This window comes from Microchirus variegatus, assembly GCF_963457635.1.
Source record: "Microchirus variegatus genome assembly, chromosome: 2".
NCBI classification, from domain to species: Eukaryota; Metazoa; Chordata; class Actinopteri; order Pleuronectiformes; family Soleidae; genus Microchirus; species Microchirus variegatus.
The window spans coordinates 19,765,285-19,779,323 of NC_139803.1; the positions used below are offsets into that span (position 1 = coordinate 19,765,285).

Here is a 14,039-nt window from a genome sequence, read left to right on the forward strand (position 1 = left end):
GTGTGAGTCTCTGCACTGGCTGTTGAAAGAACCACTGATCCACGGAGCGAGGCTGGACGTCAGCACTGATGCCACTCCTGGACTGACGGCAGCCCTAAAAAAATCAAAAACTGTATGCTTGGAGGGGCTCATCAAAACAGCAGGACCTAACATCAACAACACCGAAGCTTTGGCGATTTTATTAAATCTTCACTCCTGTAGGATGGCCCAGAGGGTTCTGGAGCTCTGGAGGCAGAGGCTCTCTAGAAAGGAGAAGAGCCTCATCGTGGAGTACAGTAGAGGGGCCGCTGTGCCGGACGAGCTGGACTGCTTCCCTGATCTCGACCTCTGCCCTGATGTTGGTGAGCTGAGTGGCCCCCTACTGACTCCACACAACCCAGAGAGACTGAGCCTCCAGAAAGCGGACAAAAGGACCCTCTATATAAACTGTGTCAAGGCCATCCACAAGAACAAGCTTCACAACAGACCATCCACTGTGTGGACAGAGAGACTGAAGGGCGGAAACCCCATCTGTCCACAGTGGAAAAGTTTTTATAAACCTCCCCTCAAAAAAAGGACTGGTGACCTCCAGTGGAGGATTTTACATGGTGCTATAGCCTCCAATGCTTTCATCACTGTGATTAACCCGACTGTTGCGTACAAGTGTCCTTTCTGTGTTTTAAAGGAAACTGTTTTTCATATTTTTACTGAATGTTGCAGGCTCACTGTTCTTTTTAATCTACTAACTCATGTTTTTAGCCTTTTTAATGAAAAGTTTTCTCTGTCTGTTTTTATTCTTGGTGTTGGTTTTAACAGAACTAACAAAGTTAAATGGCAGCTTTTAAATTTTATCTTAGGTGAAGCAAAGCTTGCTGTTTACGTTACTAGGAAAAACAAGTTGGAGAACAAAGAAGGTCAAGAGGTCAATGCGGTGTTAGCCTGCAACATCAAAGCAAGACTACGGCTAGAATTTGCTTTTTATAAAATGACAAAAGATTTAGACACTTTTAAAAATCAATGGTGTTTTAATGATGTCATCTGCAGTCTTAAAAATAATGACCTGGTTTTTGCACATTTTTTAATTTAATCTTTTAGATGTGAAGTTTTTCCTTGAATTAATGTTTTTTTCCATGTAGAAAAATGTAAATAAATGTTATTTTTAAAAATCAAAAAAATCTCCCTCTCTCTCTCTCTCTCTCTCTCTCTCTCTCTCTCTCTCTGCCTGTTTGGAGCAGCTGCTGACAGATGTGCAGCTGACAGTGACAGTTTTCCTCTCGTCTATCCTCTCGTTATACTAATAATAATATATTAATAAAAGTATTGTTCATGTTTTCTCATTTTTATCTGTAACCCCCATGTTCGTTTGTGGACGACCAGAGAATTCACAGATTTGCGCCGACATTATTTGGCTTGCTGCGCTCTTAACCAGTTTCTCCAGTCTGGATACTTCACACACCAACGCACGGCGCAGAAATTATTTCCCAGACTGGTAAAAATAATGTGGAATAAAGTGCTTTATATAGCCAGTATTTAGGAGCAAACTAGTGACTAGACAAATATGTGACAAATAACAGTGCCAAAGTGAGCGTGTGTCGGCAATCCTGCAATCCTGCATCGGTATGATGGACAGCTCCATCATTAAATGACATATCAAACTATAGAAATAGAAAACTATGGACAATGGATGTTGTCCATAGTAGATGTTGTTGGAAGTAAAATAAAAAGTGCTGCTCTCCTCCTGACTCACCTGCAGCTCACTGAGAGCTGCCACGGAGCGCTCTGCTGTTTCTGTCAAGATTACACATAGGTTTACTTTATAGAAAAACTTCCACATTGCAAGATCGAATTAGTCACAAAAACATTAAATTCAATTAATTCACAAATTATGAGTAGGCTACATATTTATAATTATGTGAAACATTAATTTTTTTTAAATTTTACTCAGGCCACTAGGGGTGCTAGCACCCCCACTTCCCACATAATTAATTGCAAAGAAGGAGATGATGGCAAGGTTAATTAGTGGAGATCGCGGGGGTAAAGTGTTAGTTCTTGAAAACTTTAGGTACCACAGGCACCGCACCAACCAAGAGAATATTAGATGGAGATGTTGGAGATTAAACTGCAGGGCAGTACTGAGGACGAACATCTTTGACGTGGAGGACGAGGATCCTCACATCATTGTGCAGGAAGTTGGAGAGCACGTGCATCCCCCTGACCGTGAAATGCTGCACCATGCAGATTTCCGGAAAGTGGTTACAGCAGAGATACAGAGGGAGCCCACAGTCCCAATCCGAAGGGTCTATAATGCCCAACGAGTTCGCCTGCAGCGGCGGCGACGTCAACTCCATGGTAGAGGGGACATAGTTTCACCGCAAGGCTTCCTCTCAGTAAGGTCTGTTATGGCCAGGGCACGTGCAGCTGTGATGCCTCCCATCCCAGCTACCACTGAGGAGGTCAGGATTGAAGGTCCATGGGCAGAAACATGGGCCAGGGGCCAATTCCTCTGGCACAAAGACGACGACTGGGGTATCGCAGTCTTTGCCACAGAGAACAACTTCAAGAATTTGCGACACTGTGGGACAGTTTACATTTAAGTCCTGCCCACGCCCCTATAATCAGGTGTTCACGGTGCTGGGAGACGTGCATGGCTTTGTTGTTCCACTTGTCCATGTCCTGATGAGCCAACGCACAATTGGACACTATCGCCAGGTGTTCCACTGTGTGAAAAGCGCAATGAGGAGAATCACGCACCACCGTTGGAGACCTCAGAAAGTCATCTGTGACTTGAACAGGCGCTGATAACTGCGCTGGAAACAGAGCTTCCAATGGCACGAGTGTGTGGATGCTATTTCCACTTCAGCCAAGCCTTGTGGAAGAGGGTGCAAGGACTTGGACTGGCTGCTGCATTCAGGGATGACAATCGGTTGGCAGCAGTCATCCGTAAAGTGATGGCACTTGGCCACCTGCGTCTGGCCCTGGTCCAAAATAATTTTGACCTGCTGGTTCATCAACAGAGCACCAGGAACGCCCAGCGTGACCACCCAGAGCTGCAGGACTTCCTTCAATATGTCCGCAACACCTACGTCCACCTTGGAGCAGCCTTCCCCACTGCAACGTGGAATGTATTTGACAGAAACATGGAACAGAGGACCAACAACCATGTTGAATGTAAGTGATTAAAACAGTTTTTCTGATTAATTGATTGATTTGATTTATTTATTTGCACATGAGAAAATATAAAGCAGCATGATAAAAGAGTAGAACAACAATGATGACAATTGTTGTATTATTATGGTAGTGATTATTGTTGCTGTTATAATAATAATAATAATAATAATAATTATAATATTATAATAAAGAAAAGCATAGCCTGCATCAAGGGTGTAGGACTGCCACAGACAACCATTGCTTTGCTGTTTCAGATACTCTTAAAGCTACATCGGTCTATTTTTCTTTTGAATTTTCAGTTTTGACGCGTAATTTTATTATTATTATTATTATTATTATTATTATTATTATTTTGCAGGATGTTCCCCTCCTGAGGTTCTTTACAAGTTCACCATTAAAATAATGTTTTTGAAAGAAAGTGTGCCAAGTGATTATTCAATAGATGTGTGACATGTCCTCAACACTTTTTGTCATCACCAAATTAACTAAACATTAACCTAATGAAGAATGAAGAAAAAACGTTGATCACATAAACAAATGATCCGAATGATCCTGAATATCTACTCCCTATCTGATGTCGAGGCTGTTTGTGGTTGGCTGAGAGAGAGATTATAGGGTCCCCGCAAATGAATAAGTAAATAAATAAATAAAGCGGATCATCACAATGTAACGGCAGCGGCGGCTGCTTTTTAGTCCCAGTCCGTCCCTGGGTTCATCTGTGTTAATTCAGTCAGGCCGAGTATCCATTACGCGTGCCATTACGTGTGCCCACAGCCTTTGATCTGACATCAGATGCGACGGGAGGTACGACCCCCACACCGTGCATCAGGAGCTGAGCTCATTCACATATGATTATCATCAGTGGATAATAATAATAATACACTAATAATAATCACTCCACCAACTTTATTGATCTGTAGGAGTCAGGGCAGAGGAGCACAAGGAGTGACAGGAGAGAGACCTCTACTGGAAAAGTGAGTCTAAAGGATTTCACAGGATAGAGTCATTTGTGATGCAGACAGTCTTGGAATTTTATGTAACTCAATATGAATATGAGATATGAAACATTTCAGTCAAGGTGCACCATATAAGACTTAACTTGAGCTTTCATTGAGGAGAGTAATGATTAGAAAGTGGAGAAAGCCAAGATATGTATATAAAAGCCAAATTTGCCTGAACCAAATATAACAGTATCTTAATATTACTTTAATTTAAGTAATTAAGTAATATTTTTCAGGGCTTGAAATTGCAACAATTTTAGTTACATATGTGCCCAAAATGTAATCTGTGCGAGCAAACAATTACTTTGTTGTGAGGGAAAGTCATGGCATTAGTCTCTATGTTGATCAGTTACTCAGTTTCTCAGTCTTTGTCAGCTGTTTGTGAAATGTTGTGCTTGTGCGCTATGTTCGCTCACATTCTGTGCTTCTCTTGGGGGCTAAGCCTCCCCTGTCCTTAAAACATAGTGACGCCTCTGCTCGAAGGGTTCACTGTCTCCATTTCCAGCAGGAAGACGTCACTGAGAAGTAAGCCTGGCGCGAATACGCCACTCTGTTTTTGCTCATAGTATACGATTTCGTATACTAAAACGTTTTCAAAGTAACGTTTGATAGACAATTACACATTTATTATATACAAGTAATCTGTTAGCAAAGTAAAGCCATCTTGCTTTCGCTGGAGAATAATGTCAGTTTTATTAAAATGTTTTATTGTTATTTATGTTTGTTCAAGAAGTCACAGACAATGTTGTCATTTTCATCTAATGTTATTCATAGCCTATATAGATCCACGGCTCACTTAGTTGACATATTTTGCTGAAATGTTTGTTTTCCTGGAAAAAAGTCAAATCTTCGTTCATATTTTATGTGTAATTGTATTCCTTGTCCTTTGCAGGAGAAGCGTGATTTAATCAAGTCTCGAAGAAAATCTTAACACCATCCAGTGTCTGCTCCTCTTCACTACTGTGACTCAGCTATCCCACATCAGATTCTGTCACTGCTCTACATGTTTCATTATTTATTTTTTGTTTGCATATTGAGTTAGACATGCTTTTAGATTTGGCTCCTTGTTTATTTTAAATTGTACCCTTGAATAGGATGGTAAAACATTTTCCTTTGTGAATAATAAAGTTATTTTTGTTCCAGTTCCAGTTGGACGTGGGACTTATCCTACCTCCAAATAGAAAAAGTGCACTGGAATGCCTGTCGAAGTGGGACCTCCTACTCATGAAGTCGGGGCTGATCGGCCTACCCCCACTTCACCAAAATGAAGTCGGAGAATAAAAAACTTTACTTTTCTGCGTGTAGACTTAGACAGCAATTTTATCACAACTTGTTTTTCATGTTATGGCGTGAAATTACGTGATGGAAACAGGAGTTTATTTGAGTGTACTGAATCACCAGAATCCGTTCACTAAAATGATTCGTTCAAAAGATTCACTCAGCGAATCATTCAGTGCTTAGCAGGAGCCCAGTGCCCTGCTACGTGACACGTCACAAACGAGATTCAGGTCCTCACCCATAGTTCTCCTGTGTCAGTACATGCGTGGGTCAGTGAGTAACAGCGCGAACGAGATTCACGTCCTCAGCCACAGTTCTTCAGTTCTCTGTGTCAGTACGTTCGCGGGTCAGTGAGTGAGTGACTACACTCGCCTGCCCTGACAGACTCCTCCTCTCTCCCAAGTTTTGATATAAAAGTACAGTTTAATTGCAAAACAGCATTCTAATAATGCTAATAATGATGATGATATACAAAAACAATAATACTTAAAGAGATCTTGTAAACTAAAAAAGAAGACAATAACAGAATGTAGTTTTCAAACTGATATTGCTGCGAGGGAAAAGACCTGCTTTTTGGGGGTAGTGCGGCCGGAATTGGCGCCTCAGAAACTTTTTGTGGGCACTTAAATGTACCGTCGCAGGCTCTGGCTACACTTGGCTGCGAAGCTCTGGCTGCATGTACTGCGGCTCACCGATTCACACAGCAACTCGGCCGTGTGGTGTCAGCGGGAGCCGGCACGGTAGATGAAGGAAACGGGATAAACGGCCGTCTGGGTACAAAGTGTGTATTTGTTTTATATTTTTGTTTACCACCACATTTGTCCATGTTTATATATAACGCCAGCTGAGCTAACGTTAGCATCTTTACAGTTCATTTACATCTATGTTACTGTAACAGGCAGGCATTTTCCCTCGCAGCCATATCAGTTTGAAAACTACATTATGTCATTATCTTCTCAGTTTACAAGGCCAAATTAAAGAGAGCGAGAGCCAATGGTAACTTTTTAGCAAAGATGGCGAACACTGTGTTTACATTCTGGGAATGAATTCTCGTCCATTCTGGGAAGTCTCGTCCCCCTGTGGGTGAGTCAAAAAAGTGCAGAACTAGAGTTGTAGTTTCAACACTGAAACTAAATGAACCCTTACACATGTGACAAACCGCGTCAAATGATGCAAAACGCGTCATTTGACACAGTTTGTCACGTGTGTAAGGGTCCTCTTGGAAAAGGGAGAACGGATTTTTTACAGCTCAGTGGAAAATTGCGGGAGGGAAGCACATTTTCTAAAATATACTACCCCTATTCTAGCAACACAAAGCCACATGCAAATCAGTGAAGTATCCCTTTAAGCTTAGACCAATTCAGAAATCTAACATCAGATCACAGCTCAATGGAGAGAATGTCTGCCTCTATAAAAAACCAATCGGCTGACTTTGACTTAACCTGGGCCCCACTAATTGACTATATCTCTTAGAGCAGGTGGGTGACGGTGCCTTGGCTGGTCAGTCTGCTATGCTGTGATGGCCGGAGGTGCGGGGGGGCGTCTGGTGGTCTATGGGGTTTGGTGGCCCTGTGTCTGCTGTCCCCTGGGTCTGTCCTGTGGGGATCAGGGGGGGGAGTTGTGGGGTGGTCACCGCCTTGGTGGCTGGGGGTGGTGGGTTCTGGGCTTGGGCCGGACTATCTTCACACCGCGGGTGGGGGTAAGGGGCTCTGGGTCACTGCATGCTGTGGCCCATGGGATCCCGTGGGATGGGGTGGTTTCCCTTTAAGGTCTGCGCGCCGGGGGGGTGGGGCAGTGTGCGCTGCGGTTCCCCCCGCTGCACCTGGGGGCGGGTTTGTGTGTCCTCCGTCCCTGGGGGGGACGTACGGGTGACTGGCTTGCTTCGGGGGTCCTCGGGGGCGGGGACGGCCTGGGCCTGGACTGGGCCAGGCCCAGGGTGATGGGTGATGGGCGCAGTCCCTCCATGCATCCTGGTGATGGGCGCAGTCCCTCCATGCGCCCATCCCTGGGCGATGGGTGGGGTCATCCACCCATCGCCCAGGGATTGGCGCAGTCGTGGGCGGCATCGTGGTGGTCTGGGTGGGGGCCCCGCCTCATCTGGGGGGGCTGTGCCCATCGGTAGCCTACCCCCTGGTCGGGTGGGGGTGGATCTGCCCCTCCGCTCTGGTGATGCTCGTGGGGCGCTGTGGTATGTCCCTGACCTGGACGGACCCCCCTCCTAGGGTGGGGACCTGGGCAGGGTCGGGGCATATGGCTCTGCCAGTCAGGAAGCTGGCATCCTGCGGGAGGGTTGCTCTTTCCCACTTTAATATCCCTCCAGGATGCATACACCTCCCCACACACATTTAGGGCACTGGGGGGAGGAATGGCGGGGCTGAGGGGAGTTGGAACCACCACATGGTGGGACCACTCTCCACGGCCCCTGACGATCTGCCGCTCTCCCCCCTAATTTTATCGCACCATAGACAACAGGGTCTGGTGGGGGAGGGAGCACTTTGATGTCCACTGTCCGCCAGCAGTGAGGCGTCCGTGCCATGCCTTCCCACTCCATTTTAATTTCACACTAGTTTACAACATACCTCATATTCCATACCCCATATCACACACACATGCACACACACATTAACCACCAAGCCATCCCTGGAGGACGAGGCTGGGGGTTGGGCATGAGTACTCTCCCGGTTACCCGACCCCTGCTCACTCCTCGGTCAGGTTGGGGGCTGGCTGTTTGGGTGGGGGACGGCTACAACGGCTTGGGGGTGTTGCTGGATGTGGGGGGACCGGGTCGCCTACGCTCAGCATTGCTGCTGTCCATCACGGCGCTCCTCCCGGAAGGTGCGGTGGTGGGCGGCTGACTGCTTACCCGGCAGGGGCTGGCGATGGGCAACGGCCCTCTTGGATGTTTGGTGGGGACCCTGGCTGGGGCGCCGCGGGGTCGGACATGGCGGCTCCTCAGACCTCTGCCCCCGCCTATGCTTGGGAGCTCTGCCCTGGACTGGCTTGGGGGCCTTCCCGTCTTCGGGGATCCCCTGGCTCGGGGTCCTGTGTGGGCCTCTACCTGCCCCTCCTGGGGATGGGGGACGTGCGGTCGGTCTCTGGTGGGTGGCGGGGGTGGTTGTGGCGGGCTCTGCCCCGCTTTCCCGTTGCACGGCCGCTGGGTGTCCCGGGCATCGGGGTCCTTACTGGCTCGCTGCTGGGGGTTGGTCGGACAATGACTCGGTCCCCCACTCAGATTCCAACCACATGACAACACCTGCACATTTACACACGTGCGCGCTTATGCTTTCTCACACACACACATGCACCCCACTACACTATAAGATGAAACTGAACTGATATAGCTGTTGCAAACCTGGATAACCTCTCTTGATATGGTCGTTAACGATTACTAGAAACCATACCTGTTATACAAATGAATGTCAATCAAATGTTATGTTCTGTGAAGTATGTTCAGTATTAATTTGTTGTTGTTTATGTTCTGCCTTGTGAAGCATGTTCTGTCTATTTTGTAGTACCTTAATTGTTTAGTGTTGTTTATGCTTTGTTCTGTGAAGTATGTTCTGCTTTGTATTACCTTAATTGTTCAGTATTGTTTATGTTCTGTCTGCAATGTACTACACTGTCACTGTTAATGTTGTCTGCGCATCTCTCTCTCTCTCTCTCTCTGGAGGGGCTGAATGTTGTGGATAAAGTTCTCTAACTTCAGTGAGTGGGAGTGAGTATTGTTTTTGGTGGCTCTGTGTCTCTGTCTGTGCTTCCACACAGGGTGAGGTCTGCCATCTCCGTTTGCCTTGTTCCTTCCTTCTGCACTGAAAAGTGCAGTACAGTGAAGGTTACTGTTGTTATAACTCAGAAATGTGAATGAGAAAAAACCTTGTGAAACACTTTATAAAAAAAAAAAAAGAGTACTATGTTTAAACAATTTTATTTCACATTTAGGAAAAAATACAAAACAAACAGATGTTCCAAGTCAAATGTTAAATTGGGTGCAATTAAGTATTTTAAACAGAGTTGGACCTGTTAACAAACCGAATAAAAACATTTTTACTGAAAAAAATAAATTTTCCTGGGGCATTTTCCTGAGATGTGGCCCAAGTGTTAAGAGAGCAGCAGTTGTAGGAGTCTGGCCACCACAACGACATTCAGGCTGTTTCCTAAAGCTTTGAACTGTTGCTTGGTTGTGACTTGTACTGGAAAGCCTGCAAATTACACAAAACCAAATTTAGAACATCAGCAGGCACTTGGGTGTCTTATTCACACAATACTTTTCAACAGAGGGACTGCTGCGGTCTAAAATGCTAATTGGTTGAATTTGTCTTTATCACAACATGAATGAAAATCACCTTTTCTGTCAGATTACTGTAAAAGTACTACAAAGTAATGAACTGAGGTTTGTGTTTGTTTGTATTTGAGCTGCACCTTGAAATTTGAATGTTTGAAGTTTTTAAGTTAGCGATCTTTATGCTAACGTGTTAGCAGACTTCATCGTCACAAAAACAACAAACAGATGGATTATTCAGCGGCTGAAAGAGAGCAGGACAGACACAGTAGTTGTCTGAGATGATGACGTGACACCAGCACCGCTCTATATTCTTATGGGTGAGTTTTCATCTACGTAATGTGTGCCACTAGTGTTCAGTCACATACAGGGACGTTTTTTTCTTGTTATTGTTATTCACTAACTCAGCACATACATGTGCTGATGTGTTTGAATCATGTGTGAATGACACAGCCTTGTGTATAAAGTATAGACTGACGCAACTAGTTGAGAGTTATTAGTACATCATCAGCTCATTCAGTAACAGACTGATCCATCCACACTACACCACAGAGCCACTTCAATGTATTTCATTAGTGTCTGATTTGATATTAGACATATGTGTCTATCTTTGATCCTTCTCTCTTAAGTATATATAGTATATTTTGTTTTCATGAAACAACAAAAACAAATGATGGAAATACAGTGATATTTTTTTTGGTAATATTTATTTACTATTTTTTCTTATGTATATTATACTTTTTAAAACATTTCTTTCTACTTTATGCTGGTATTTTTGAGTGGACAGCAAAGTAAGAATTTCATTGTACAGGGAAACGTGTTTCTTTACTGTGCATATGACAATAAACACTTTGAATCTTGTATCTTGAATATGCAAACGTTTGGGCACCCCTGTAAATGTTCATGATTTCCTGTTATAAATCATTGGTTGTTTGGATGAGAAATTTCGGTTAAATATATCATATAGGAGACAAACACAGTGATATTTGAGAAGTGAAATAAAGTTTATATGATTTACAGATTGTCTGCAATATCAGCAGATTCTGGAGAACAATGTCCAGGAATCAGTGACAAAGTTGAAGTTGTGCTGAGGCAAACCATGAAACCTGACTGAACTTGAGATGTTTTGTAAAGAAGAATGGTCCAAAATACCTTCTGCCAGAATCCAGACTCTAATTAGAAGCTATAGGGAGCGTTAAGAGGCTGTTATTTCTGCAAAAGAAGGATGCACAAATGTTTTCTTTTGTGGTGCCTAAACTTATGCACATGCCGAAATTTTGTTTCAATAATTCTTGCAGACTTTCTGTTAATCATATAAACTTTATTTCACGTCTTGCATCATGGCGCCGTCCGAGCGGCAGCTTGTTACAGCAGCTCCGTACTCATTCTTTACTTTAGGTGAATTATGTGTATTTTTAGCGCTTTTTTATTGTGTATTTGTGTTCAGCAGTCGATCCCGTACACGTCCAACCCTGGACGTAACTCTGGTGAGACTTCTGTTGTTGTTTTCACTTTGTTTTGGACTTTTAAACTCCGCATCGGCGAACACGCTCAGTCGCAACGCTGTTGTTTACACACGGGATCAGCTGTTAGCGCTTAGCAACGCTAGGCTAACACCCGCGGAGAGACCGGTCATTCCCGCTGAACTACGGAGGAGACGGAGAGGATGTAGAGCCGGAGTCAAACGCCGTGAAAAGAGACGACGGTACAAACCAAGCCTCCCATCTGTCATCATGGGAAACGTGCGGTCTCTTCAGAACAAATTCGAGGAGCTTGCGGCGCTAACGAAGCTACAGCGGGAGTACCGTGAGTGCAGCCTCATTCATTTCACGGAGACTTGGCTGACCGATCTCATCCCGGACTCACTGGCGCAACTTGAGGGGTTTCAACTCGTGCGAGCGGACAGGAATACAAGGGAGAGTGGTAAGAAGAAGGGCGGGGGACTGGCGATGTTTGTGAACAATAAGTGGTGCCACCCGGGACACATTCACGTGAAGGAGCAGCGGTGTACTAGGGACATTGAGCTGCTAGCAGTTAGCATTCGACCATACTATCTTCCGAGGGAGTTCTCACACGTCATTGCTCTGACGGTGTACATCCCTCCCTCTGCGAATGCTGCTGCTGCCTGCGAGCTTCTCCACAGTGTTGTGTCCCAACTACAGACAGCACATCCCCAAGCCTTTTTCATAATCACTGGGGATTTTAATCATGTTTCCCTATCTGCCACTCTCCCTAACTTTCATCAATACGTGGACTGTCCCACCAGAGAAAATAAAACCCTGGACCTGCTGTATGCAAACACAGCGGGTGCCTACACCTCCTACCCCCTCCCCCCGCTGGGTCGCTCAGATCACAACCTTGTCCACCTACACCCTGTCTACACCCCCATGGTGAAACAACACCCCCCCACCAAAAGGAGTGTGAAGCTGTGGTCTGAGGAGACAAGTGAAGCACTCAGGGACTGTTTTCACACCACAGACTGGAATGTGCTCTGTGAGCCACACGGACAGGACATAAACAGTGTCACTGACTGCATCACGGAGTACATAAACTTCTGTGTGGAGACCACCGTGCCTACCAAAATGGTGCGGTGCTTTTCAAACAACAAGCCCTGGGTAACTTCTGAGATGAGAGCTCTGCTGCTGGAGAAGAGGAGAGCTTTTAGATCTGGAGACCGTGAGGAGCTGAGGAGAGTGCAGAGGGACCTGAAGAGGAAGATCAGGGAGTGCAAGGCAACTTATAGGAGGAAGATGGAGAACCACCTGGAACATAACAACGCCAGGGAGGTCTGGAGGGGACTCAAAACCATGTCAGGACAGGGCAAAGTAAGGACGAGGGACCCTGCTCCTGGTGACAGAGACTGGGCCAACAACCTTAATGTCTTTTTCAACAGGTTTGACACCAGTCTCATCCCTCCCCCCTCCAGCCTGTCTACTTCCAGCTCCCCTTTTCTTCCTGTCCCCCTCCCCTCTCTACCACCATTAACACCTCTCAGGCTCACACCCCCCACCCCTCCCACACCTCAACCACCACCTCAAGGACCCTCACCACCACCTCCCCCACCTCTGCTGCCCTCCTCTCCTCCCTTCACGACCACAGTGGATCAGGTGAGAGCACAGCTGAGAAAGACAAAAGCCAGGAAAGCTACGGGTCCTGATGGCATCAGCCCCAGACTCCTCAGGGACTGTGCAGACCAGCTCTGCCAGGTGGTTTGTTACATCTTCAACCTGAGTTTGAGCTTGGAGAGAGTACCCACCCTGTGGAAGACTTCTTGTGTGGTCCCTGTCCCCAAGACATCATGCCCCAAGGAACCCAACCACTTCAGACCCGTGGCCCTTACATCACATCTCATGAAGACACTGGAGAGGATAATCCTCAAACACCTCCGCCCCCTGGTGAGCCCAAACATGGACCCTCTGCAGTTCGCGTACCAGCCTGGCATCGGGGTGGATGATGCCATCATCTACCTGCTGCAGAGGTCCCTGTCTCATCTGGAGGGCACTGGAAACAGCGTGAGGATTACCTTTTTTGACTTCTCCAGTGCCTTTAACACCATACAACCATCGCTGCTTAGGGTGAAGCTGGAGAGAGCAGGTGTCAGCGACCGGCTGGCTGCATGGACCACCAACTACCTCACAGACAGACCCCAGTTTGTGAGGCTGCAGGACTGTGTGTCAGACACGTTAGTCTGCAGCACGGGAGCCCCCCAAGGCACTGTGCTCTCACCCTTCCTCTTCACCCTATATACATCGGACTTCAGGTATTCCACAGACAGCTGCCATCTCCAAAAGTTCTCTGATGACACTGCCATTGTGGGGTGTGTGTCAGGAGATGGCGACCAGGAATACAGGAGGACTATCATGGACTTTGTCAGCTGGTGTGAGAAGAATCACCTTCTTGTCAACGCCAGCAAGACGAGAGAAATGGTGGTAACCTTCAGTAAAAAGAAGCAAATCACTGCACCGGTGAACATCCAGGGACTGGACATCGAGAGGGTGACAACATACAAGTACCTGGGTGTTCACCTAAATAATAAACTGGACTGGACTGACAACACTGACTCGCTCTACAAGAAGGGTCAGAGTCGCCTTTATCTTTTGCGGAGACTGCACTCTTTTGGGGTGAGCAGGACACTGCTGAGGACTTTCTACGACACTGTGGTTGCGTCAGTGGTCCTGTTTGCTGTGGTGTGCTGGGGAGGGGGCTGTTCTGTGCGGGACAAAAACAGACTAGATCGGATAATTAAAAAAGCCGGCTCGGTCTGTGGCTGTCCCCTGGACTCCATCGAGGTCATCCAAGAGAGGAGGGTACTGGCCAAACTATCGGCCATCATG

At 46.2% G+C, this 14,039-nt stretch overlaps 1 protein-coding gene across 1 annotated transcript in view; it reads right to left on the reverse strand.

The window, feature by feature from the left end:
* Positions 1–9,421: 9,421 nt before the first annotated feature.
* The window catches only part of trdmt1 (tRNA aspartic acid methyltransferase 1), a 41,384-nt gene continuing 36,766 nt past the window's right edge, over positions 9,422–14,039 (reverse strand). The window contains exon 11 of the mRNA XM_083885882.1: positions 9,422–9,625. Within this exon, the coding sequence (XP_083742008.1) occupies positions 9,525–9,625 (101 nt within the window). The 3' untranslated portion in view covers positions 9,422–9,524. The remainder of the gene's footprint in view (positions 9,626–14,039) is intronic.